Here is a 25,710-nt window from a genome sequence, read left to right as displayed (position 1 = left end):
AATTCCTTTGCCCCACAAATAACCCAGCGATACATTTTAAATAAATGCACACATTCTACTCATGTAAAAACATGCCAATTCCCAGACTGTCCGCTGGCCGGATTTAGAAGGCGATTGGGCTGGATCCGGCCCCCAGGCCTTGGTTGCCTACCCATGCTTTAACTCATAGAAAACAGCTGCTGAGTTACATGTGCAGGCTAAACAATACCTTTTTCAGAGGAACATACAGGACATATTCTGCACCACCTCTTCTGCTTTCAAAGAGCCAATGAAAGTGTTGGTTGTTCCCTTTAAAGCCTTAAATAAGACCAGGTTATCAGGAGGAGGCGGCCCCATTAGCTAAAGTGCTGCTTCAGGTTAAGAACAGTTTCAGGTTAAGAACGGACCTCCGGAACGAATGAAGTACTTAACCCAAGGTACCACTATAGAACATAAGGCCCATTAAAACAGATGAAGTGTTAATTGTGCTTGTTTTTTTGGAAGGTGCTTAAAAGCACTACAAAGGGAGTCGCAACTGTGCCAATGGCCACAGAGCGCAGCACTTGTGTAATTTCAACACGCAGTGGTCTTGTGTAGTGGGGTGTCCTGCCTCTTGCTGCCAAGCGGTGTGTACACTTCAGAACATTATGTGGATGCAGGATGTGGTGTTTTTTTACAGATTTTTAAGCTGTTCCTCACAAAGCTAAATCAATGTGTCATGATCACCAAACAGATACGTCACTCAACAATTCAGATGTGTGTGCCTTTAATTTCAGTTCATCACAAACAATTATTTTTGTTGTACATAAATTTAATTACTGAAAAGTGCAGCAATAATACAGGGTCCTTCAAAGGGCACTTTCTAAAAAAATTACTATGATTCATGAGTAAGAAAACTAGCATACATAGTTGTCATACAGCAACACTTAAAGGAAAACTGGACAGAAAATGCCATGGTTTTGAGCAGCATTACAAACAACATTTTACTGGGGGTTTTTTGTTTTTGTTTTGTACTGATCAGGATGGATTTGGTGGTGTGGGACCTAAGTACAAAAAAAGACCTACCTGGTACAAGCACTTGTAAAACCCTAGCAATTACATGCAGGACTGTCTATTTGGTGAGTTACATATGAACAGACAGCCTTCCAGAATAACTTGCGCCTTTTAAAAGAACTTGCATTTTGGCCAAGAGTTGTTTTTTAGCAGAAACTTCTGAGATGATAGGGCAGTGCTGTGAAACGTTAACGAGCCCTGAAAAAAATTGATAGGATTTGTTAATTGAGCTAGAAGTTGTTTTTTTCTCTGCACAAGAGAGGTGAGCTGTGGGAAAAAAAATCTAATTAAAACTCCACAAGTCAACTCTGGGCTCCTGCTCACAATATATAGCAGCTATGCAATGTCATGAGTAACTGCGTGCAAATTGGCTTGCCAGGCAGATTCATTTTCTACTGCATAGTTTGCTCCCACGTCACTGCCAAGCAGCCCTCAGTTTAGCAATGTGAATGTTACCGTCACGTTTTCTTTAAAACTAATACTGTGTAAGGCCTCTGTTGGTATCCAACAGTTGGAGGACAGCATCTTCATAGTAAAGTGCAAACAGACAATAGCTAGAATCTTACAGAAAGAAGTGATTAGATCTGTGTGTGGGGCTGTGTGTTTCTTTTAGGTAAATGCTTAGACGCAAAGACTGGTTAAAAGTAGGTTTCTAGTGGTCCTTTCATTCTTACGATTCCACTTGGCATCAAGTTCAAAGCAGCCTGTTTTTCCCATGCCAACATTGTGCATTGAGACATGATTGGACTTCCTCTCCCTGACACCCCCAGAGCTCCCCCAATCTCCACACAGAGCAAATTTTGGGGTTGTATAGGGATCGGCAGGTGGAGGAAAAGCGAAAGTCCTGTTTGCGTGAACTAAAATCAAGCACAAGTTGTGGTTTGTTTGTTTAACAGAAGATATGCAGCTTTGGATAGGATAGTTAGAAGTTATCACATTTAAGACATTTTGAGATGCAAGCTCACTGTTCTGAAATAAAATAATAGTAAGAACCTAAAGAAATAACAAAACAAGTAAAATCTTTCCATTCTGTGTTTTACAAGATCCCAAGTTTCTTCCTGAATTGGTATTGTATATTACCTGGTTCATAAGTGCCTTGTGAAGAATCAACTGGTGGATTTCATAGTATTTAAATATACCAAACTACTACTAAGTTGTTCCACTCATTCTGTATGGTTAGTTTTGATAGCATGAACATTGTTTAAGACATGCAGCACAGAATCTTTTGCTCAGACCAAGTAAAACACCTTAACTCTTAAATGTTTATCTTAAAGTCAGGGGTGGCAAACTGGTGGCCTGCCAGATACCACTGAACTTCCATCATTCCAGACTGATGAATGTGATTGGCTGGGACTGATGGCAATTGGGAATCCAACAACCTCCAGGTGATTACAGGCTCCCACCCCCTACTCTCAAGTCCACACAAACAGAGTATTACAAATGAATATATTAGAAGTTAACCTTAATATGGTATAGGAGCTTGCTACTAAAATATGTTGGAACTCATTCTGATCCACTCTAGCTAGAGGTATTAAATGCAGACTGGGAGACAAGAGTAATCTTTCTCAAGGTTATGTATGACAAACAGAAAATAAAAACACATAATCTATTTAACTGCAGTAGAACTGACATGTTTCTAGCTCTGATTTAAATCACTGAAGTTGACGAGCAATGCCCGCCCTGCTGGTTTTCAGAGGTGTTTAAATTGGCTGGAGCCTAAATCTCTGAAGCAATTTCCTTTCATGCTCTCTCCCCATTTCCAGGATGACTCAAACCACCTTCTCACCTTAGTGCTCCTTGACCCTGCTGCTCTTTATGTGACCTCAGCCTTTATCATCTGACACAGCATATGTCCAAATAGGCCATTCCTATAAAAGAGGTCCATTTATATTTGTTGCTCCTATCTATTGTTAAGTGGATACGACTGGGACAAAACTGTTTGGGGGCGTTGTGTTGCCCAAGTGTTTAAGGAGATATGCCCTTTGGGTGATAAGTCAGCCAATTGAAGAGAACTGGTCTGGTATTCAAGCAAATGTTGATAACAGCTAGCAAAATAGTCTGATCGGCTTAATATTAAATAAAAATAGGACCAAATGTTCAGCAAGTACTAACAATATATTTCACAGGCATAGGGCAATCGAGAATAAGAAGCGTCAATTCTGGGCATCAAATAAATACGACTTGCAGTTTTCTGGCATAAAGGGCTAATACAGTAAGCATTATATCTTAAAGCAACTTTCTCAGATGAGGCACTGGAAATACTCTCCTCTGTATATACTGCTACATTGGGACGTCAGATTCTATTGTACTTTTGAGAATGCACATTTTCCAATTAAAATATCACTCTTAAATAAGTGGCTCCCATACAAAATAAATGGCACATTCAGCGCATTTTCTATCTTTTTTTTTTGGGGGGGGGGGTTGTCTCTCCATTTAGTGGTTTACTTGGTTCTGATCTGAAAAGAGTTGATTAATACATATTGAGACAATCTAACAGGCACATACATTCTAATCAGCAATTCCAGACAAGTCCTGAAAGGCTGAGAAGAAAGACAATGGCAATCTCCCTGGTTAAAACTTGATTATACTAGACTTCTAAACAAAACCCAGAAGAATGAAGCATCTTCTTAAAAAGCTTAGCTGGTAGTGCTGTAGGGAGGTGATCTATAGCCTCTGCCTACAGGGTAGGCCCAGGTTGACCCTGCTCCCCCCGAAAAAAACTTGCGTCAGGACCAGCTCTCAAAGGTAAGTAGTTAACACAGTTTCCACCTGAGGTCTTTCACATAACACCAAACAAATTGAGATTCCTGGCCGCAAGTCAACATTGTACTTCAGGATGCCATTTTCAGATTGATGTGGTAATCAGATTTTGAGGGAACTAGACCAATCGTGTCTGTTAGCACGTATTGCACAAAACAACCAGCTGGGGAGGTTATCTTCTCCAAACCGAGTCCGCCAATCATGCCTTTCAGATGTAGTCATAGTGGATTCAGCAGATATTCTGCAGTCACTTTGAAGAAATGTTAACAAAACAGGCTAGTCACTGCAGCTACAGGGACCGTGTAAAAAGTCTGCGAGCCTGAGTCCCATGATTGCTGAACATCAGGTGTGGGTTGAACTTGTATCTGCAGGGAAAAGGGTGAGTTTGGGAGAAGAGGAGGGAAAAACAAGTGCTTTCAAGTCAAGTCTGGTATTTACAGTTTTTAAAAATATCAGCATTCTATGTGTGTTACAGAATCTCTCGCTGATCTTTTCCTCGAGAGAAACCTCTGCTGTATTACTTACATCACATTCATGCAAGAACCCTGTGCTCCGTTAAAATGAATGGCGGCTATACAGATGCTGTGTTTCGTTGAATACAGTATTTTCAAAGCAGCAACTGTTTCCGTTGTTTAGTTCCAAGCTCAAAAGTGTTTGAAGCAGCTGCTAACAAGCAAGCTGCAGGAAGGGGTTTGTTATATATAAGCTTTAAAGACTTCATGCTTAGGGTCCAGATAAGCGGTTTCTTTTAAAGCCTGTGGCTTGGACCAAGGAAAACCTCCTTCCCCCGCAACCCCCCACCCAATCCTCTCTAGAGAATCAGGTTGGGTGCAAGTAAGGGGAGGAAAAATGAGAAACCTTTTATTCAAGATAAATGATCTTAGTATTGAGGTCTCAGGGGTGTGTGTGTGTGTGTGTGTGTGTGTCTATATATAATTTCTTTACCGCTTTATATTTTTAATAAAAATCTCAAAGTGGTTTAAGGTAAAAGTAAAGGGAACCCTGACCATTAGGTCCAGTCGTGACCGACTTGGGTTGTGGCGGTCATCTTGTTTTACTAGCCGAGGGAGCCGGCGTATAGCTTCTGGGTCATGTGGCCAGCATGACTAAGCCGCTTCTGGAGAACCAGAGCAGTGCACGGAAACGCCGTTTACCTTCCCACCGGAGCGGTACCTATTTATCTACTTGCACTTTTGACATGCTTTCAAACTGCTAGGTTGGCAGGAGCAGGGACTGAGCAACGGGAGCTCACCCCATCGCGGGGATTTGAACCACCAACCTTCAGATCAGCAAGTCCTAGGCTCTGTGGATTAACCCACAGGCAAAGTGGTTTACAGCATATTAAATCAATAAGGCATTAGTCGGGCGATGTTCCTCCAGCCTCATGAGGAGCCTCTTTAGTGGAACTGGTGAGTATGGGCCATGCCCCCTAGCCCAACTGAAAAGGGCCTTTCGGGGAGCAGCCTTCACGCCTCACTGCAGGGCGATGTTCCTTTGTTGGATATCCTTCACTATTAAAAGGACTTGCCTCACTTGCAAGAATTCCGATTTAAAACCTTGTAACTGAATTTTACTTACAGTAACTCAAAAGACCAAGAGGGAAGGTCTATGTGCCTGAACTGTTCAAAAACAGTTGCAAAGCCATATAATGACTGAAATAGGTCAACAAGTGCAGGCTTACCCTGGATCAAAGACCCCTGGTGTGCGGCAAGTTGCTCCAGAACAGGACTGCAACATCATTAGCCGATAGTTCATCTTTTCTAAAATTTCTTGATCTATTGTTTTTGCGATGTTGGTAATCTGGTGTGGGTCTGCAGTCAAATTGTAAACTTCGACAAACACCTGCATAAAAAAAAAAAAAAGGACAGGCTAGATAATATGGAACTGAGGATTTATAGCCAGAGATACTACGATGAAGATTGCTATTACATCTTAACATGGTCTATTACAGTGGTACCTTGGGTTACAGATGCTTCAGGTTACAGACTCTGCGAATCTAGAAATAGTACCTCGCGTTAAGAACTTTGCTTCAGGATGAGAACGGAAATCGCGTGGCAGCGGGAGGCCCCATTAGCTAAAGTGGTGCTTCAGGTTAAGAACAGTTTCAGGTTAAGAACGGACCTGCAGAATGAATTAAGTTCTTATCCCGAGGTACCACTGTAGATGCCACATGGATAAATCCATTTGTCGATCCCACCCTGTAGCTCCTTTTGTGGAGTAATACATCTGAACTTCAGCTTGGTTTGTGGGACAGTAAGCAGAAACCAAATCTCTTTCTCATCGTCTTCTAGTTTCACCACTCATAGTGGATCACCCTCACGATAACCTGGAGGCGCTGTCAAGTGAGATGGCCGCCCTCTTCCACCGAGCGCGCAAGCTTAGGGTGGGAGGGGGACACCTGCCTAGCCTGCCAGGTCAGCTGAATCAACCCTGATGATCTATGGGGTGACAGATGTCGCTTCATGAGCAAGTGTCCATGCAGCCAACATCTTACTAATGGGATTTAAATTTCGCTTCTAAAGGGAGAGGTAGGTCACTAAAATCCTCTCAAAGCCAATTGTCCCGGATCTTTTTACAGACCTGTGTTCCCTCCTCAGTGTTCAAGCTGCCTGCCTCGTTTCAATTTACGGTGCTACCGGTTCATCAAACCTTAAGTTTTACATTCGTCAATAACAACTACTGTTAGAGCCGCACCTGTTGGAATAAGAACCATACTCTGATGCTCGGCCCCAGCCTTGTTTTTCGTACATCCCTTGCGGCATGTAGCAAACAGCACCTTACCCACTGTTTGCTCACTCCAGCAGTGAAATATAGCTGAGTGTACAATCCACAGCAAGCTATGCATGCAGGTCTCTTTTCTCCTAGTATTAAAATTACTGCCTCTTTAAAGCCAAACAGAGCAGTATTCACTACCAATGCAGGTAAGGAGTAATGTGCCAAAAACCCATTTCTACCCATTACACAGTTACCTGGTGTGTGATTGCTCTGCACAAAAGGAAATACTAAACTTCTGAACCAATGTTATAGGAACTACTTATACTAAAAGCAACAGAAAATATAGCCATGTCCCCTAGGATGCGGGGTATATATATATCATGGGTTGAGAAATAAGAAAGGAAAGTCTTCCCTCTGAAGAATCTAACTAGAAACTGAGAGTGACAGTCAGAAGAGGGAATAAGGTATTGATTGCTGTAGAAGTGTAGGAAGAGAACTACTTTCATAATGACAACACAGAATAATAGTATTCTATTAAAACTGATATTCTCTTAAGCTGTGACCTGTTGTCAAGATGGCAATTCTCTGTCATGCAGTGCTGTCATATTCCTTACACATCTATCTACCGGCTTCATTTGGCTAAACTCACACAGCTTTCTCTACATATTTTTTCATTGCAAGATTCTGCTTGCAAAAGAAAACTTTCAGATTTCTTGAGCCGACACTGAGTTTACTTCAGAAGACAGAAGGTAAGTGCTGGACTAGTAAGATTATAGGTAAAAGTAAAAAAAAGGTAAAGGACCCCTGGATGGTTAAGTCCAGTCAAAGGCAACTGGGGTTGTGGCTCTCATCTCGCTTTCAGGGCAAGGGAGCCGGCATTTGCCCACAGACAGCTTTCCGGGTCATGTGGCCAGCATAACTAAATTGCTTCTAGCGCTGTGACGGAAACCAGAGCGCATGGAAACGCCGTTTACTTTCCCACCACAGCAGTACCTATTTATCTACTTGCACTGGTGTGCTTTCGAACTGTTAGGTTGGCAGGATCCAGAACAAAGCAACCGGAGCTCACCCTGTCACAGGGATTCGAACTGCAAAATTATATACCCCTACTAAAGGTTGCTTCCTGCATTGCATTTTACTGACACAGGGATAAATTCTTACAGGAGTGGGTCGTTGTTCCCTTTGTCAAAGTTCACTTAAGTATTTAACGAGTTAGAATTGTCGTTTGGGGTCAGAAGCAGCCCCGGGAGTCTTGCTAACTGCATAACGGAAATGAAAGTTACAAACCCAAAACGAACAGGATGATTAAATATAGATATCTGAACCAGCTGTCTGGTGAGGGAGCTTTCGGGTCAAATGGGAAATAGCTGATCACACTAAATTTAACCTACTTGGTTAACCAGGTTCTGGGGTTTGCATAAATAACTCCTAGAACTGTTATTCCCATTTGCACAGAATAAATACATCAGGAGTTGAAGTTAACATGGTACGGTAAAAAAACAACAACCTAAAAAAAGAACAATTACCTCACGATCATCGAATTCACAGTACTGCAGATCCCATGAAGAAGAGAGTGTTCTTACACATGCATATGTATTGTTGTATGCATCTTCACAAACACAATCTGGAAAACAATGCTATAAAAACAAAAGTTCTGTTACAATGCGGCAGCACACATCCATTGTTAAACATGAACAATACAGAGCACCGACAGTGGACAGCGACGTAGGTTAAGACCCAGTCCACAGACTGTCCTAGACGCAACTGCAAATTTGCTTTTAAACGCTTCCTTTTTGGGGGCCCATGTACAAGTTGCCACTCCTAATCTTTCCACACAAACCCTCAGCGACCCCATGCTTCTCAACATTCTTCAGACAAGGATTCTAAAAGCAAATGGAAGAAAACAGAACTACGTACGGTGACACCAGGTCCAAGGGCAGGGCAGGTAGGATCACTACTGTTGTGTCCTTCTCCTTGGTACTCAACCAAAACATCTGATCTCCAGGTCACATTTGCATCTCCTCTCTAAAATAAAGCAAATGTCAACAACTGTGTGGGTCAGACCGAGTAGAATGGAAGCTTCATAAAACAAAAAGAGCTTTTAGCCTTCAGAACTGTGGAGACTAAGCCTAAAACTTGTGGTAGCAGCAGCAGAGACTTAAGTATAAACACGAAGAAAGCCCCAGTCCTTGCACGCTATAGTTTCATGACTGAAAGCGGACGTCATCTTCAGTATCTGATGTTAGAGATAGAAGAACTGCTGAGAAACAATTTATATGAAGTTTCACACTGCTAAAGTGTCCCTTAAATGCACTAGGTGCTCTCCACCAGATTCACAATAAAAATGCCACAAATGTTTGAGGTACAACTACAAAGCTCAGAGATGCTATGCCAGGCACAGGTAAACTCGACCCTTCAGTTGTTTTTGGCCTACAACTCCCATCATCCCTGGCTAACAGGACCAGTGGTCAAGGATGATGGGAATTGTAGTCCCAAAAATATCTGGAGGGCCGAGTTTGCCTATGCCTGTGCTATGGTAAGTTTGCATATTATAAGCATGTACCGTTCCTTTCTTTTAGCTCCTCTGGAACTTATCACAAGGCATTTTGCTTCATTTTCCTTTTTTTGCTACCAGAAACAACCTTATACTGTATACAACAATGTTTCACATCAAATACAAATGATCTGCAGAAAGGACTTTATGATATGAAAATAGAGATGATGTGTGCAATTTGTAACCCAAGAAAATAAAGACAATTTATTTAAAAAAAGATACAGGCAAGCTGCATCAGTACTCAAATTATTTCACAATATTATTTAATCAGTAAATTGAGTTGTGTTCAATAAATATACACTGTGATTTGCTTTACACCAGGTTGTATTATTTTTTTGGTCCATCTAGCTCAGTATTAGCTATTCTATGCCTCTCAGACACTGTTCTTTCACATCACATGCTGCCTGATCCTTCCCTTTTAGTGGGTGTCTGCATACAGAAGATCCCGGGTTCAAATTCTGTGCTCTACCACTGAAGCTATCACTCCTACCAATACCAACAGCAAGGGCTGTGTGAAAATACCTACAAGGTATAGGAGATTATGACTGCTGAACATCATAATCTAGATTGGAAGAACAATCACTGAAGAACAATGTTTAGAGCAGTTACCAGAATACCTAATAATAATAATAACCCCACCAATGTACTTACCAGTAGTGGTAGTAGTGACATCCCATCCATCTGTGTTTTATTTAGATCATAGCCTGCAATATCTAAAATAGTAGGACCCAAATCAACATTTGCCACAAGCATCTAGAAGACAGGAAACATAAAATAATTATGGATTTTCCTATTATGGTCCAAGTGGAAACATACACATTTTCAGGGTCCAAGCATATTGGTCTAAGCATGTTAGTCTACACTTGCTTCTGTCACATAAACAGGCTTCCACTGTGCTCTGAAAAGCTGGGGGAACATATTGCTAAAGCTCTGGGGAAGCAGTTTAAACAGTACTTGCCATTTCCTCCTGCCAGCTTTTTGCATGCACTGACTGAGCTGCGAACTCAACACATCTTCCATTTAAAGCTAGGACTATGGTTGATACCTGCCTTCTGCTATTAAATGGCAATTACTTGTTATTAACATTTGCTTTACAATAAAAAGGGTGCAAGAAAATACAATGGTCATTGCTGTGCAATAACTAAATTCTTATCCGAGCCATCCCTCGTATTCTCTCCTCTAATCTTGCATGAGAACTTCTAAGAACTTCCATCCCACTGCATTCCATAAGCAAGACAAAAGAGCAAAAAGGAAGACAGAGGGAAAAACATGAAAGGTGTCCACATTCTAATATATACACCTTGACTATTATTTTTATTAATGTGTCACCTTATGGCCAACTGTGCTAATCTATGATTTGGGACCAGTTATTTAATGTGAACACATGTTTTAAAGGGTGTCCGCAGAAGCAATGAAGCGTCATCTCTAGTGTGAGTCCTGGTCCATCTTCCAATTTTCTAGATGTCATTAGAATATTTTTCACACCCTCTATGTAGTTGCAACATAGTTGATGCTACCACTAATGACACCATTATTGTGAAGTGGTGGCCATAGAGGTAATCATGCAACTTCTTTACTCCAGCCACGACCGCCATGACCTCCCTGTCAACGATCCCTATCTTTAAGTCTGAACAAAATGCTTGTTTAACTTGGAGGTAGGCTGTCTGAATTGTGCATTGCTTTGTTAACGATTTGTTGGGTCTCTGGACCATAATAAATAAAGATTGATTGATTGAGTTGCAACAAAATATTTAGAGAAGGTCAGTTATCAACCAAATTTATCCAGTCCCTCGTGTGGCTAAGAACAACTGCCAGTGCCTAGGCAAGAAGCTTTTTAACAATTCAACACACACACAATATTAAATCACACAGGCTTGTAGCTGCTGTTGCTTCTTTGCAAGGCTGATTCAGAAGGAGTAACTTCTTCGTAGGTTTTTGACTATTCCATTCTACACAACTGCAGGCTTTACCACTCACTTCTCTTTGCATATTCTGTTTCCGCTTCTCAATATTTTCTCTCTCTTCCCAATGTCACTCATTCTTCATTCTTTTCCCAGTTCAAACAACGAATATTCTGGAACCAGGCTGCTTTCAAACAACATGGTCGCAGGTATTTGCACTTATTGTAAGTGTAACTTTACCTTGTTCGTTTGGTTGGGTTTGATTCCTGGTCCTCGCACCAACAGTGGAACTTTAATGTCAAACTCGTAGAGCTGTCGTTTGTCAATAGGCAATGAAAACTGACCTAAGAAACATGCAGAACAGAAATTCTATATATTGCATTGACAGCTTTTGTTATTTTATCCCAGGGAGGGGCTAACCTTTGGCCTTCTAGATGTTGATAGAGTACAACTCCCACCTTCTCTGACTATTGACCATGCTGGCTGAGGCTGATAAGAGCTTGAGTCTAATAATATTTGGTGGGTCACAGTTTAGTCACTTCTGCTTTATCCCTCTTGTTGTTTGTTCACTCCCCAACTGGTCTGCATTTATTCATTAGGGAAACACTTTATTTTCAGTCACTCCTACTTATCTGAAGCCGTTTCAAATGCATGCATAAAAGTTTACAGCCTTTCAATATATATATATATATATATATATATATATATATATATAACTAAAATACATTCACCTGTATGAAAGCCATTGTCTGAAGTGTAAAAAATGTATGTATTATCCAACTCTTCATGAGATTCCAGCCTCTTCACCAGTTTTTCAATCAGATCATCCACCGACAGAAGTGTCTGCCATCTGCAAGCGAACAGGAAAGTTTAAGTGTGTTAAATGTATGAGGGTATGTGCATGCAAATGTGAAGTGGAGTGTGAGTTTCATAACTCAAAGAAGACTTTCTTATATATTTTTAAATTTTTGAGCCCTGCTGTTTTCTATTCTAAAAGGTCCTGTATCTATCAATACCTTGATCTGGTTTGTTTGATAATGAGAACCACCATTTTCATGGGATGCAAATTCAAGCAAGTGTTTGAAAATTCTGCAAGACTCACAACTTTGGGAGGGGTGTAAAAGCATCAGCTGGGTACTTAGGTACTATTTAACAGCTCACTGCAAGTTTGGCTTATTCCAGAGGCAGCTGGTTGCAATGGGCAGAAAAGGAAGCAACCCCTTAAGAGCCAGAGAGAGAAAGCAGTTTTTTTGTCTCTCCGTCTGTGCACATAACTAATTCACTACCTCTTTTTCTGCCCCCTGTTCTCTGAAATCTATTCTGGCCAACAGAAAGTGAAACCTGATGTGCTGTGCATGCATTTTGCCCCAGGTGGCACCCTCTGCAGAAAAAGATATATTAAAAGCACTACCCATTGAAAAGATAACCTTCAGTAAGGCTAATATAAACTAATGATTCCTCTCTTAGCCTCCTTTTTGGATGACTTTCAATACCTAGCCAATCACAGCCCTCCAAAACAGTAATCTGCATGAAAGTTAAGTATCCATAACCATCATTCACAACCAACCCACTTGTAGCAGCGTCTTAACATTCTTTGACCATCGAGCCATTGCCTGGCTGCACAGGTGGACCCACAAGACTCACTCTCAGGCACGCATGTGAAGAAGATCAGAAGTGACCACAGGGAGCCGCTGAGAGAGGCCTTAGCAAGGGAGAAATCCCTTCTCTGCTCGGGGCTTTTACTTAAGGCCCTCTTGACTCACAAGCGCTGCAGCCATTTAGAGGAGCAATGCCCACAAGCACAGCTCCCACCCCCAACAAGGGAAGGTGTTGATTGTGGATCTGTGGCACAAAGGACTTTACATATAGGGGACTATTCCTGATCCCAGCTGCTCACTCACTAATGGTTAAGAAGTGGCTATGCCTTCTTAACTGTGCTATGTCATAGGAACTTCATCTCTCAACACACAGCAGAGAAACATTCCTATCTGCTCATGGGGAAAGGAAACTTTCTCCCCACTCTGCCTTTAATAAATAATAATAATAATAATAATAATAATAATAATTTTTTATTTATATCCCGCCCTCCCCAGCCAAAGCTGGGCTTAGGGTGGCTAACAACAATAAAATAATGCAACATTCTAAAATTATTTCATTATAAAATTAATTCAAATCAAATTAATGGCAACCATTGGGCTGTGAAGATTGCCAAAGGAGGGAGTCAGGCTGCGCCCTGACCAAAGGCCTGGTAGAACAGCTCTGTCTTGCAGGCCCTGTGGAAATATGTCAAGTCCTGCAGGGCCCTAGTCTCTTGTGACAGAGCGTTCCACCAGATCAGAGCCTCTGATTACTGTGCTAAGCAATGAGATAGGGGTTTCCTTTATCGCAAAGCATAATAATAATAATAATAATAATAATAATAATAATAATAATACTCCTACTCCACCCATCTGGCTGGGTTTCCTCAGCCACTCAGGGCAGCTTCCAGCACATGTAAAAACCATAATAAAACATCAAACATTAGAAACAATTTCTTCCTTCCCGGGCGGTCTTTCTTCCTCCCTCCCTTTGATCACATGTGTTTGAGAAATATACGAGAGAGAGAGTAGAGGGTAAGAGTCGAGTGTATGTGAGTGCATGCCAGCAACAAGAGAGAAGGGCTGAGTGCATGCCAGTGCAACATGAGAGCATATTTCCGCGTCAGGTGAGATTAGCCAGGTTTGCATGTGCCTTTGTTCCATGTCTTTAAGCTATTTCTCTCTCTCTCTCTGCTTCGCCACCTTCAATGGTCACCAGTCACTTCTGCTTATCCCTTTCAGCAGCTACTTAAAAGCAACAGCTGTTCTCTGGTACAGAAGGTATGTAAAGACACCAGCTGTTTAAAGGAATCTTTGGTGAGGAAAAGGTGGAGAGGCAGATGTGACATTCGTGTAACCAAACTTTCTTCGACCAACTGCAGTTTATTTCATAACCGAAAGAAAGGATATATCGTGTAGATTTTCAAAGCTAACTATAGATATATGTTTGTGCTCCGTTTCAGTTTTGCAAGAAATCCCATTTAAAAAAAAATAGTATATGTTTCCTACCTTTTCCTAAAAGCGTCATCTAGAAATTGTATTGATGAATTAGTCATTGGCGTCTTTGCTTGCCTGATGAGCCAATGCTTGTCCTATAAAACATATTATCAACATTTGTTACTTTAGATTTAGGCCTCATGCCTAAGAACAATTTAAAGCATATAAAAAAGGGAACAAACTAAGATTAAGTTTAAAAGCCAACAATGATATTGTTTTATCTTGATTGCCTTTTGATAGGATGGACTAAGGTTGGGTTTAACCGACATAATTTTCAGTTTGTGATCAACATTTTACCCACCTCAAGCCACTGGGATTTGGAATGAAAGACACAAAAAACCCAAACTATTCCAGTTCAGATAACATGTGCAATCCTATCCATGTCTACTCTGAAGTAAATCCCATTGAGTTCAATGGCGCTTACTCATCGATAAGTGGATATAGGATTGTAGTCTTATAAGTTGGAACTATTTCCCTTTAGCTTTCTTGGTGTCATAAATTAATTTCAGGAACTTTTGTCTTATATAGAATGATGCTGTCATATTTGGCATTTGATCAGGCTCACTGGTTAATTATTTTGTAATAATTTCGTTAGAAACCAATATAACGTTAGCAGCACAATTTTCCAAAATGATACGGGATATAATCCAATTGGTGCCTTTGTGCTCATAGAAAGATTTTTGATCGATTGGATAGGTCTGCTAACAGAAGAGAATGGAAAGTGATTTTTGTCAATTAATCCTTCCCCGTGCAGCCAGATACCACCTTTCACCCTGTTCTGGAGGGTTCACCAATTTTCTGGAGCCAATTTTCAAGGTGCGCTGGGGCAGCAGGGAGAGGGGGAAATTGGCAAACATAGCCTCTTATCCTCTTCCATTAACAGATGACTCTATTCATGGACTCTGCAGTCAGTTTCTCCTAAAATGGAATCTAACAAGGTTTTGCTTTAATGAAAGCATACTGCAAGAACCCAAGATGCTCTTGGGCCACAAGGAGGAACAAGAACGTTTGAGAGATTGTTCAGACTTTAAAAAACAAACAGGACCTTGAACTGGAGAAGTAGAAAAACAGACAACAATAAGCGCTGATGAAATCTCCTTCATAAGTCTCATCCGATGAGGCTGAGAGCTGCATGGCCTTCACCTTTATTCAGAAACAGCACAAATAGCTCCAGTCTAATCTGGGTTGACAACGTGAATGACTATTTTTTGAAAAGAACTGTGCGTCATTGCTTGCCTAACCACGTTCCAATGCATTTTACTATACAGTAGAACACAGCCTGTTCAAGATAGGAGCCTATGCAGCAACAGCAACCGAAGGACAAATAGTTTTAAGGCTCTTTGATGAGTAATGTAACCTAAGTGGGAGTAGAATCTTAGCTGCATTAGATCAGTGCTGACTATACATTCACCACTGTGAACACAGTACTCCTAGGCACCATTTTATTGATATAAATTCCTGAGACCACTACTTAGCAATCTTCAAGCCACAGATGCAACAACGTCAGATTCTGAAGATCTAGATGCCCAAATTTCCTCCCTCCCTCCCTCTCTGTGTGTGTAGGCTGATTAGTCACTAAAGCACTCTCTGAAGCTGCATCAGAAATGACAACTATTCTGGCAGAGTTTCATTATAAGTTAGAAAGGCAAATAGGGGATGCTTGAATACTTTCATCTTGAGTCAGAAGACTGAAAAGGACCTATTGATTTTAAATAGTGCCAACCCTATAGACACTTGTTAAAACAACAACAACAACTAAGCTCATTTCCAAAGAACAGACAATTAATCCCAAGAGTACAATTCACACATTTAGAGGCAATATAAGGGCTGCACATATTGAAGGATACAAACAGGAAACTAAACAAAATTATGAACGGCAGAGGAGCTGACTTAGCCTAAACACTCTCATCACACTCGCCAGAAATTTCTGCATTTTGTAGAGAAATCAAGTCCACCCCCTGTAGACCCGCAACTTTCACCTGCATACTTTGATGCCTTGATCACATGGCAGGTTCTCATGACAGATTCCCATGGTGATCAGCTGTTTTAAAAGCTCAAATGAAGATTAATTCATTATATCTAGTAATCGCTAATTAACACATTTGTAATAGATAATCCATACCTTTCCATGGATATTGAAATTACTGTTTCTCGGAGCACTGACATTCTGAAAGCTTTTCTTGTACTGAGGAGCAGCTATCCAAGGTGAGTGGGGTGCAGGAGTTGCTATCATCATGAAGAATGGCTCGAAGTTGGATTTATATTCCAGAAAATCTAAGGACATGTTGGCCTGAAAACAAAACAAAAAATCAACTTAAAGCTAATTCTATTTTAATGCTGTCCAAGTAATCAGATACAGATTCTCTCAAGAGTCTCCAAAATTACAAATCCCTGTTGCACTGGAAGAGTTACATGTATTTCAACTGTTCCTTTCTTTTGTATTTTCCTTTGAGTAGAAGTTAAATTCTATGTGAGAGGCAGGGCATATTTATTTCTTATTTTATCAAAGTAAGTACCAGAGTTCTTTAGGTCTAACATGTGATGCCATGCTAGTGTCCAGACACAAAGAGGAGGAAAATCTGATAAAACACCATTGCTTCAAACTTGTGCTATCCCACTATGGGCAGCCATTCTTGACCAACAATGCATTGCTATTATTTTAGGAAATTGCCTTATACCAATGGTCAGACCACTGGTCCATGTTGGACTGCATTGCCTACTCTGCAGTCCTGCATTGCAGGGGACTAGACTAAATGAGCCTTGGAATCCCTTTCGACTCTACAATTCTATGATTCTATCACTGGCAGTAGTGATGTATGGAAGTGAAAGCTGGACCATCAAGAAGGCTGATCGCCGAAGAATTGATGCTTTTGAATTATGGTGCTGGAGGAGACTCTTGAGAGTCCCATGGACTGCAAGAAGATCAAACCTCTCCATTCTGAAGGAAATCAGCCCTGAGTGCTCACTGGAAGGACAGATCGTGAAGCTGAGGCTCCAATACTTTGGCCACCTCATGAGAAGAGAAGACTCCCTGGAAAAGACCCTGATGTTGGGAAAGATGGAGGGCACAAGGAGATGGGGACAACAGAAGACAAGATGGCTGGACAGTGTTCTTGAAGCTATCAACATGAGTTTGACCAAACTCCGGGAGGCAGTGGAAGACTGAAGTGCCTGGCGTGCTCTGGTCCATGGGGTCACGAAGAGTCGGACACGACAAAATGACTAAACAACAACAAATCACTGGCAGCAGCCCTCCGGGATTTCAGACGGGGATCTCTCCCAGCTACTACATGGAGATGCTGAATATTAAATATGGGATCTTTCCTATGTAAAATGTGCTCTGCAATGGAGCCACACCCCAATCCCAAGGACCGTAGCATGAAACACGAAGGGTTTGGTATTGTAAAAACATTTAGTGTACATGTTTTTGAGCACTGCTAAAAATAAAATCATCTTTGTAACACAGGTTGGTCATCCCGTTTAACTGTGACCTTTAATCTCATTATAATTTAATCTTATTATCACAGCTCTGCATTTTAACCTTCTCTTGCTTTTTCCAACTGTCATCCTGATAGCTATTAACAAACTGGTTCCTGCGGCATAACTAGTTTGAGGACTTATCCTGGGTTCAAAATGGTCGACCAAAATAACTGAATGACAATTAATCCTCACAAGGCTTACAATTTTTTATTTTGTAAAAATATATATAAAATTTTCTATTACCTCACGGTTATCAATTAAAAAAAAACAACCTGTGTTATGGCTGGGCAGTTTTGGTGCCTTTCTAGAAAGTACATTTAAGGTACATTTAAATGCTTTGTGCCGTAGGATACCCAGTGTTCATTTACACTCAGGATTTTACCTTTGCTTCAGAATTATACTAGGAGTTCGACCCGATATAGTCTTGGAAACAAGCAAGAATTCATTTTGCTAAACACCTAATTGCTGAGAAATCCTTACCAGTACATCTGTCAGGTAATCAACGCTGTAGTTCTCACCATGCCTCCGTGCTTTTCCATTTACTGAAAGTGTGTAATTATAATACTTGGAATTTTTTTCCTGTGGAAGAAAACAAAAGCCACTTTATATATTCAAAAGGAGACATCCAAGGGCTTTGCTGTTAGAATGTTACTTGTCCCCAGTCACAATGAGATAAATTTAAATCCCACTAAGACTTACCAAACTGACACACTGGTAATAAATAAATAAAGAATCATATGGTGCAGGGCTTAAAATGCTTCACATACCTTCTGACTAATCTTTGCAACGCTATACAACAGAACCAGGCCTATATTGCACATGAAGGGGCTGAGAGGGAAAATCATGGCATGCCTAAGGCTACCTGGTGAGTTTGTGGCTAACATGGCATTTGAGTTTTGAGAACTTTCTCTGTTAAACTCCCACTAGTGGCCACCATGCTACGACTCCTCTTCTGGGAATTCTACTGCAGTGATTGATCTGTTTACTTGTTTTGGGGTTAGTGTTTCTTCTTCTTCTTCTAAACTCCTTAATATTATGAAGTACAGGTCTGCAGATTGTCTGCTAGAATGATGGCAGGAATAAAAGGCCAATTTTAAAGGCTTCAAGGTTCCATGTTAATTATTTTTATTTCTGAAGGGCCCCCATCGTTTCAGTTTCAAGAATTAAGAGCTTGGCATATTATACGATGGTAAAACATATAAAGCAAACCGTAGATATTTAACAGACACTTACCAATGCATACCAAAAACTCCATCCAGGAGGAACATGACCAATTCCTCCTGCATCTTCTGCTCCATACTGAAAATGAAAGGAATCCAACATTAAGCAAGTCATTAGTATTATAATTATCCCAACCAGAAAGCCTTCATCTGACCCAGCCTTTTTCAACCTTGGGTCCCCAGAAGTTGTTGGACTACAACACCCATCATCCCTAGCTATCAGGATGAGGGGTCAGAGAAGATGGGAGTTGTAGTCCAGCAACATCTGTGGACTCAAGGTTGAGAAAGGCTGGTCTAACCTATGGATGGCGATTGCCTGAGGACTTGAGTAGGGTCCCAAATTCATCTTATCCTGGGAACCGTGCTGAGTTTTAAACAAGGGTATGGGAAGGGCTTGGTTACAGTTTCAGGTTCACTCATACAGAAAATGGATTGTGTCCCATTAGTATAAGGACTTCAGCCTGTGCGGCAAGACTTCCTTCTTGTTCCTTCATGCCAGGACAAAACTGCTCTAGACAGTTTGGTGGGGGCAAACAAGGAGTAAAGAGGGGGGAAGAAGTCTTGTGGCACCACAAGTGGCTAACGCAGCAACCCAGCCTTTGTTTAGTTGCAAGAGTGTCTTCAATTTATTACACTGTCTCTTGTAGATCTTATATATGATACACCAACTGTGCCTGATCACACCATGCTAGATGGCACCAGCTCTATCACAGAGCTTTACCACTAAAAGCAGATCTATTTGCTTGGAAAAAGGCAATTCTGGTGAAACAGCCACCTAAGAGTGCTTACATGTGGGAGCTGCAATGCAAGTGTTTCAGAGGAGACATCTGTATGCAATAAAAGTCAGCTTTATTATGCTTAACAAACTACTCCGGCTCACTACATATCCTAACCTCCCTTTCAGACAAACTGCTACTTTGGAGGTTTTTTTTTAGTAAAGTCTCGATACACGCACAAGCATTTTAAGACTGATCATTCATGCAAGATATATATGCACAGTACACACAAAACTGTACCTCGTTCAAGTATTTCCCAGCAAAGAACGTCTGGTAGCCGCACATGGACTTGAGGATGGCAGGGAAGGTAAATGGTTCCTGAATCTTCTGCCAGGATTGGCTACTGCAGTTTCCCTCCAGTGTGTTATTGACAACATGGTGGTTGTGTGGATATTTTCCTGTCAAGATGCTTGCTCTGCTGGGACAGCACAATGCACTGGGCACATACTGAAGAAGTTAAAAGGACACGGGGAGAAAATCAAGTTGCATGTTGTTAGAAATATCTACAATATAATTAATAACATTCAAGATTTCTGTCTATAAAATGTTTAGTATGCAAATCCCTTAAAATCTTTACACTATTCACCTGAAACTAACCTGCAAGCAAATTAGAAAGATCTGTATCTTATCGGCAGGGAGCAAATAAATGGTTACTTGCCTAGCTGTAAGAGCAACAAATTTCCTGCCTCTTCAACTTAATTTCTAAATTGCCCAAGGTAGCATACAGCAGCCTCATAAAAAGCAATAATTTGAATAGTTGATTGTTTCATCAGCCCTTTGGCCTCACTTACTGAGAAGGCTTTTCAAAGACAGTCCCATGTAGCGGGTGTTAGACTACCGTATCATTGATATATTTAAGACGGCAGTTTCTTGTAGATGTTATATAGCATAAGCTATAGGCATCAAGATGTCAAGTAGCAATCCACACACCCCTTTGCACTCGAAAGGGCGGGAACCACCAGAAATCTGCTTCCAAATCTCATACCTGCCTAACAGTTGAAAAGGATATCATGGTTGATGGTCACTGAGGAATCCGGCAAAATCAAAAGGGAGATACTTTTCAACGAGCTCCTGGGCAAATTTTCTACCAGGGTGATCAAAGCTATTTTAGTCCAGAAACCACATTATGAGTCAGACTGAAAGGGGCCCAGAAAAGCTTTGAATTAGGTTACCACCATGCACGCTGAAATATACTGCCCCAGAATGTGATGCTTCAAAGTGTAGTTGACTAGAATGGTAGGGCTTCTTCATAACAATCTCTTCCTTTAAACTCAGTGTCATTACACCTCTCCTAGGGAGATATTCAGTCTCTTCTATCCAGTCCACCCTAGGGCTGGCCACTTTAACCAGCCACGCAGCGCAAGGATCACAATGCAAGTAACTGACCCGACCTCTTCAGGGCTCCTGTGCACATCTTCAGGCTGCAAAAACTGAAAGTATTCTAAAGCTTACCAAGACTCAAATCAGATATCAACCTTTGTTTATAGTCAAAGTATCACCAGAGCCATTCCTGACAGCAGGAAGGGGGCTCTAGCATATAGACACAGGTTGTCCATCATTAAAGTAAAGATTATCAAGTAGACTTTGAAACAGATGGAAATCAGAGACCCTAACATGGCAATGCTGAATCCCAACTAGGAGCTGACAGAGCAAGTTGTTGCATTTCCAGCTAGAAAACAAACCGGGATTCTGGGAAACATTATGCTGTCCCTCTGGCTGAAAACAAAAGATGGAAAACATAGAGCAATACCAGAGAAGACTAAGGTGGCATCACCAGCCATTTTCTGTACTTTGTAGTACTCAGGTGGTAACCCTGTCTGAGAATGACTCTTCTTCATAAGAAAGATGCTCCAACTCCCAGTTGACTTAAAATTGCTATCTAAGAAACAGCAAAAGTCACCACCTGAATGCTATACCATGGAGAAACAGTGGAGCACCAAGGTAACAGTTTTGCCAGGTCTCTCTATGCCTTTAATAAACAATGTATTGATTCATCCCTTGGGTCCATTTCTTCTTCCCTTTTTAGGTTTTCTTGTGAGAATGATACAATAAACTCAGCGGTAAAAATGGCAGTATTTTCAACAGCACAGCCTGATTCGGTACTTACTGCATTTGAGAAGGTTATCCCCATCTCTGCAATAAGAGCATTGGTCTTTTTCAGCGGTGTCTGAAAGAAAGGAAAGACGTATAAAGACCTACAACTATAATATGACTCCACAGGAAGATTGAGGTGTTTATGTTGCAAACCTGAACACACAAGAAGGGAATAAGCCCCATTGAACACAGTAGGCCTTACTTTGACTAAATACACAGAGGACTGCACTTGTTACTTAATGGGGATTGTTACTTAAGTAAATAATTTCAATGCTGGACTTGCTACTTAAGTAACCAATTTCAATGATGGCTAACACCCAATACCAACTTTAAGAGCACCAAAACAGATTCTAGCTGTTAGTGTTTCATTTATTATTATACTAAAAGGAAACTTTCAGGCTTGCAACTTAAAAGGGAAACCAGCACTTATTGCTAAATACAGTATAAGCAATACTGTTCCTTATTTACTAAACACATCTCTGTCCAAATATCCAAGGCTACTTACAACAATGCATAAAAAATATAAAAACAAACAAATTAAATAACCTCAACAGTATTCTTTCCCCAAACGAAGCAAAACAAAGCACCACAGATGGGCATAGAATCACAGAACTGTTGAGTTAGAAGGGACCCAAGGGTCATCTAGTCCAACCCCCTGCAATGCAGGAATCTCAGCTAAAGCATCCATGACAGATGGCCATCCAACCTCTGCTTAAAAACCTCCAAGGAAGGAGAGACCATAACCTTCCGAGAGCAGATGATGAGCAAGTTTGTGGGTGCTGGAAAGTGAATAGGAACTTAAATGTCTTATCAGTTCTTTAAAAAGCCCCCGCCCCTTCATTCTAGAATCCAGCAATTGCTGTATTTTTCGCTCTATAAGACGCACTTTTCCCCTCCTAAAAAGTAAGGGGAAATGTGTGTGCGTCTTGTGGAGTGAATGCAGGCAGGAGGCTCTGCTCAGCGCTCCCTTTAAAGAGTCGCGTGGAGCATGTGTGCAGCTCTTGGGGGCTTTTCCCTGAGGAGGGAGAAGGGCTGCTGGCTTCTGGGATTCAGAATACTTTTTTTCTTGTTTTCCTCTTCCATAAAGTAAGTGCGTCTTATGGTCTGGTGCGTCTTATAGAGCGAAACATACGGTACTTCTACTAGCACATGATTCCATAGCTCATAGATACTCTCCCTCTTATTCTGAGGGGATTGCCTATGGTTGCCAGGTTTGTGGCCCGTGTGTGTGTATGTGTGGCTTCGTTTGTTTTTAATTGTAAATGGCCCACCTGTGAAGGGCCTTTTCCGAATGTGGGTGTGCTCATGTATGTTCTGTCTCTAAGAGAGCAATTCACGTAGGCAAAAATTTAGAAGTTTGTGGTCATGTGAAGTTTGTGGTCGTGAAGTACATGAGTCTGTGTGAGAGATTTAAGTGTTTGCGGGCTGTATGTGTGCAGTGAGTATGCAGTAGAGACAGTGGTGCGGCCATCTTGTGTATTTTTCCTGAACCTGGGGAATGGTCCCTATTATTAGATTAGCAAGAGCATTATTGTGAGTGTTGCGAGAGAGAAATCAATCACAACCAGCAGGGCACAGGTGACTTACTGCAGCAAGTATGAGGTTGTCTGAGGGGAGGAGAAGCAGAAATGGCCCCACCTCTATTTTGAGTTATGCTATGCCCCCCCCCCGAACCAACAGCAGAAATTTTGCTATGCCACAGCCACATGGCAGCCCTTTTGTGACTGGCACCCACAGCACTGTCTTAAAAGCCAAAATGTGCCTACTGGTCTGATGGGAAAAGCATCAGAAAAAGAAAACAACCATGGCCATTTTTGAGGCCTAGTCTAACAAAAAGTTAGCTTTGCCCATGTAGAAAAGGCCAAGGAGTGCATTGCTTCAGGTTCTTGCTGAATCCTTCTAACAAGGAAGAACATTCCTACACCCAGTGCTATTTCACTAATGGAAGTGATACGCTGTTGTAACCTGTTCAACACATTTCCATAATTGGAAACAAACAAACAAACAAACAAACCCCAGATCATGTCTCAAATGTACAAAATTCTGTTTCACTGAATAGGCTCGCAATGTGTTCTTATGCAACCTATGATAAATGCATTAGCTTAATTGGCATAGAGAAAGGTCAGTTTACACAACCTGGCCATAAGGAATGTGCAGGCAAAACTTGAACATGTCGATTCTCCGATGGAGATGATCCAGTTGTGTACTTCCACTGCCACACCCAACATTATCTTCTAGTAAACCGCCACATGCCCCTCTTTCTTGGCATTTGTGGGAGGGAAAACCAAAGGTTGACCATGCTGCACCACGTATCAGATGAAACGCAACCAATTCTCCCCAATTCTGGAGCCAAAAGACGCAACAGCCCTTTCCTGAACTACTTCACACCCAAGGGCCTTTCTGGCACACTTCCCCATTACAGAATAGTGGGGCTTCTTCTCTTTACAAGCATGAGAAAGCCAAGCTATATTGGCCTTCACGCCTCACTTAACCCTCCACCCCAGTGGATTCCAACTGCTCCTTGGGCATTCCAGCCTAGCCAATGCAATCCTATGACTCAATTTGTTCCCTGGAGCACACGATCACAGCCTTAGCCTGGCTTCTAATCGGATGGCACCAGGGCCGGATTTAGGTTTGATGAGGCCCTAAGCTACTGAAGGTAATGTGGCCCTCTATATGTCCAGCTGTCCTTTGTCAACAAAGAATTGTCGCTGCTTTTTGTGTTGAATATATGCTATAGTAATTTATGGACCTAATATGTCCACTCTCCCCAAGAGAGTGAGGCCCTATGCTATAGCTTGTTTAGCTTATACGTAAATCAGGCACTGGATGGCACCAAGAGGTTGAAAAAATATTTTTGGGGGGTGGGGTAAGACCCCAGGTAAGCCCCGCCCTGCACAACTGATCACATGATGCAGTGCATGCACACCACTTGAATGGCAATGCCCATCAACTTTGGAGGGGCCCGGCCCCCTCTTATATTTTACGGGGGGCGAAGGGGCCTCAGCTCCCTATGAGTTGGCTCCTCTGGTACCGAGGACACAAGCAGATTCCCCTCCAGGCACGTACGCTACGTGGAGGGTTGGGAGAAGGGCAAGCCCCCTCCTTCTCCAAAGGCGGCCGTAGCCATTTCCCTCCCGGGTCTCGGCTCTTGAGCCTCTTCTCTCCCATTGCTGAGACCCCTCTCTCCTCCCCATCTCTTTTCCGCGTGCGCAGGCCCCAAATCCACAAACAGCTCCCTCCCCTCCTCCGCCGCCGCCCACCACTTCCCAAGGGAGGCGCGGCGTTACCATTCCGCCCAGATAGGTGTCCTGGTCGTCGGTCAGGATCAGCACCACATTGGGCTTCCGCGCCCGGGCGGAGGCCAAAGCGAGGGCCGACGACAAAAGCAGGAAACGGAGAGTCCAGGCAGAAACAGCAGGGGCGCGCGCCATCCTTGCAGCCGAGCTGGAGCGCGGAGGGGGAGAGGCGAGCCGGGCTGGACTGTCACGAGAGAGAGAGGCGCGCGCGCTTCCCCGTTCCATTCTCCCCGCCCCCTTTTTTAAGTACGCCGAGAAGAGGCCGATGGAAGCGAAAGGAGCCCCGGCCACGTGACCCAGAGGCCTCCTGCGGCGCCGGCGGTGACGACAGGCCGCAAGCCCCGCCCACTGGCCATTTGCCGCTCCCGCTTCTTGGCCGCCGAGCTTGAGTCACAGAATGGCAGGGCTGTTAAGGGACCCCTTGCAACGCTGGAAGCAAAAGTCTCTCTTTTTATATAAATTAAATTAAATTAAATTAAATTAAATTAAATTAAATTAAATTAAATTAAATTAAATAATTCCTTCCAGTAGCACCTTATAGACCAACTAAGTTAGTTATTGGTATGAGCTTTCGTGTGCATGCACACTTCTTTTTATATATACAGTATACAGAGCAAGCAGATAAATAGATACCACTCCGGCGGGAAGGTAAATGGCGTTACCATGCGCTGCTCTGGTTTGCCAGAAGCGGCTTAGTCATGCTGGCCACGTGACCCAGAAGCTGTACGCTGGCTCCCTCGGCCAATAAAGCGAGATGAGCGCCACAACCCCAGAGTCAGTCACGACTGGACCTGATGGTCAGGGG

At 42.1% G+C, this 25,710-nt stretch overlaps 1 protein-coding gene across 2 annotated transcripts; it reads right to left on the bottom strand.

Annotated features, from left to right (window-relative positions):
* Positions 1-728: 728 nt before the first annotated feature.
* Positions 729-25,229, bottom strand: GNS (glucosamine (N-acetyl)-6-sulfatase). Of its 2 annotated transcripts, none has more exons than XM_083699312.1 (14): positions 24,897-25,229; positions 21,620-21,679; positions 19,753-19,959; positions 18,750-18,815; positions 17,997-18,095; positions 16,159-16,326; positions 14,049-14,131; positions 11,694-11,812; positions 11,203-11,306; positions 9,713-9,814; positions 8,425-8,532; positions 8,034-8,144; positions 5,474-5,634; positions 729-4,157 (listed from the first exon to the last, which is right to left on the bottom strand). In XM_083699312.1, exons 1-14 carry the CDS (start codon positions 25,128-25,130, stop codon positions 4,082-4,084), a joined length of 1,698 nt encoding a protein of 565 aa, XP_083555438.1. In that variant the 5' UTR covers positions 25,131-25,229; the 3' UTR covers positions 729-4,081. The 2 variants fall into 2 exon arrangements, with proteins under 2 accessions (XP_083555438.1, XP_083555439.1); XM_083699313.1 differs by having other exon boundaries at positions 21,620-22,465; positions 22,744-25,123.
* Positions 25,230-25,710: the final 481 nt, after the last annotated feature.

Source organism: Podarcis gaigeae (assembly GCF_964106915.1).
Source record: "Podarcis gaigeae genome assembly, chromosome: 10".
NCBI classification, from domain to species: Eukaryota; Metazoa; Chordata; class Lepidosauria; order Squamata; family Lacertidae; genus Podarcis; species Podarcis gaigeae.
Note: the sequence above shows the minus strand (reverse complement) of the source record. Positions and strands in the feature narration are given on the sequence as shown.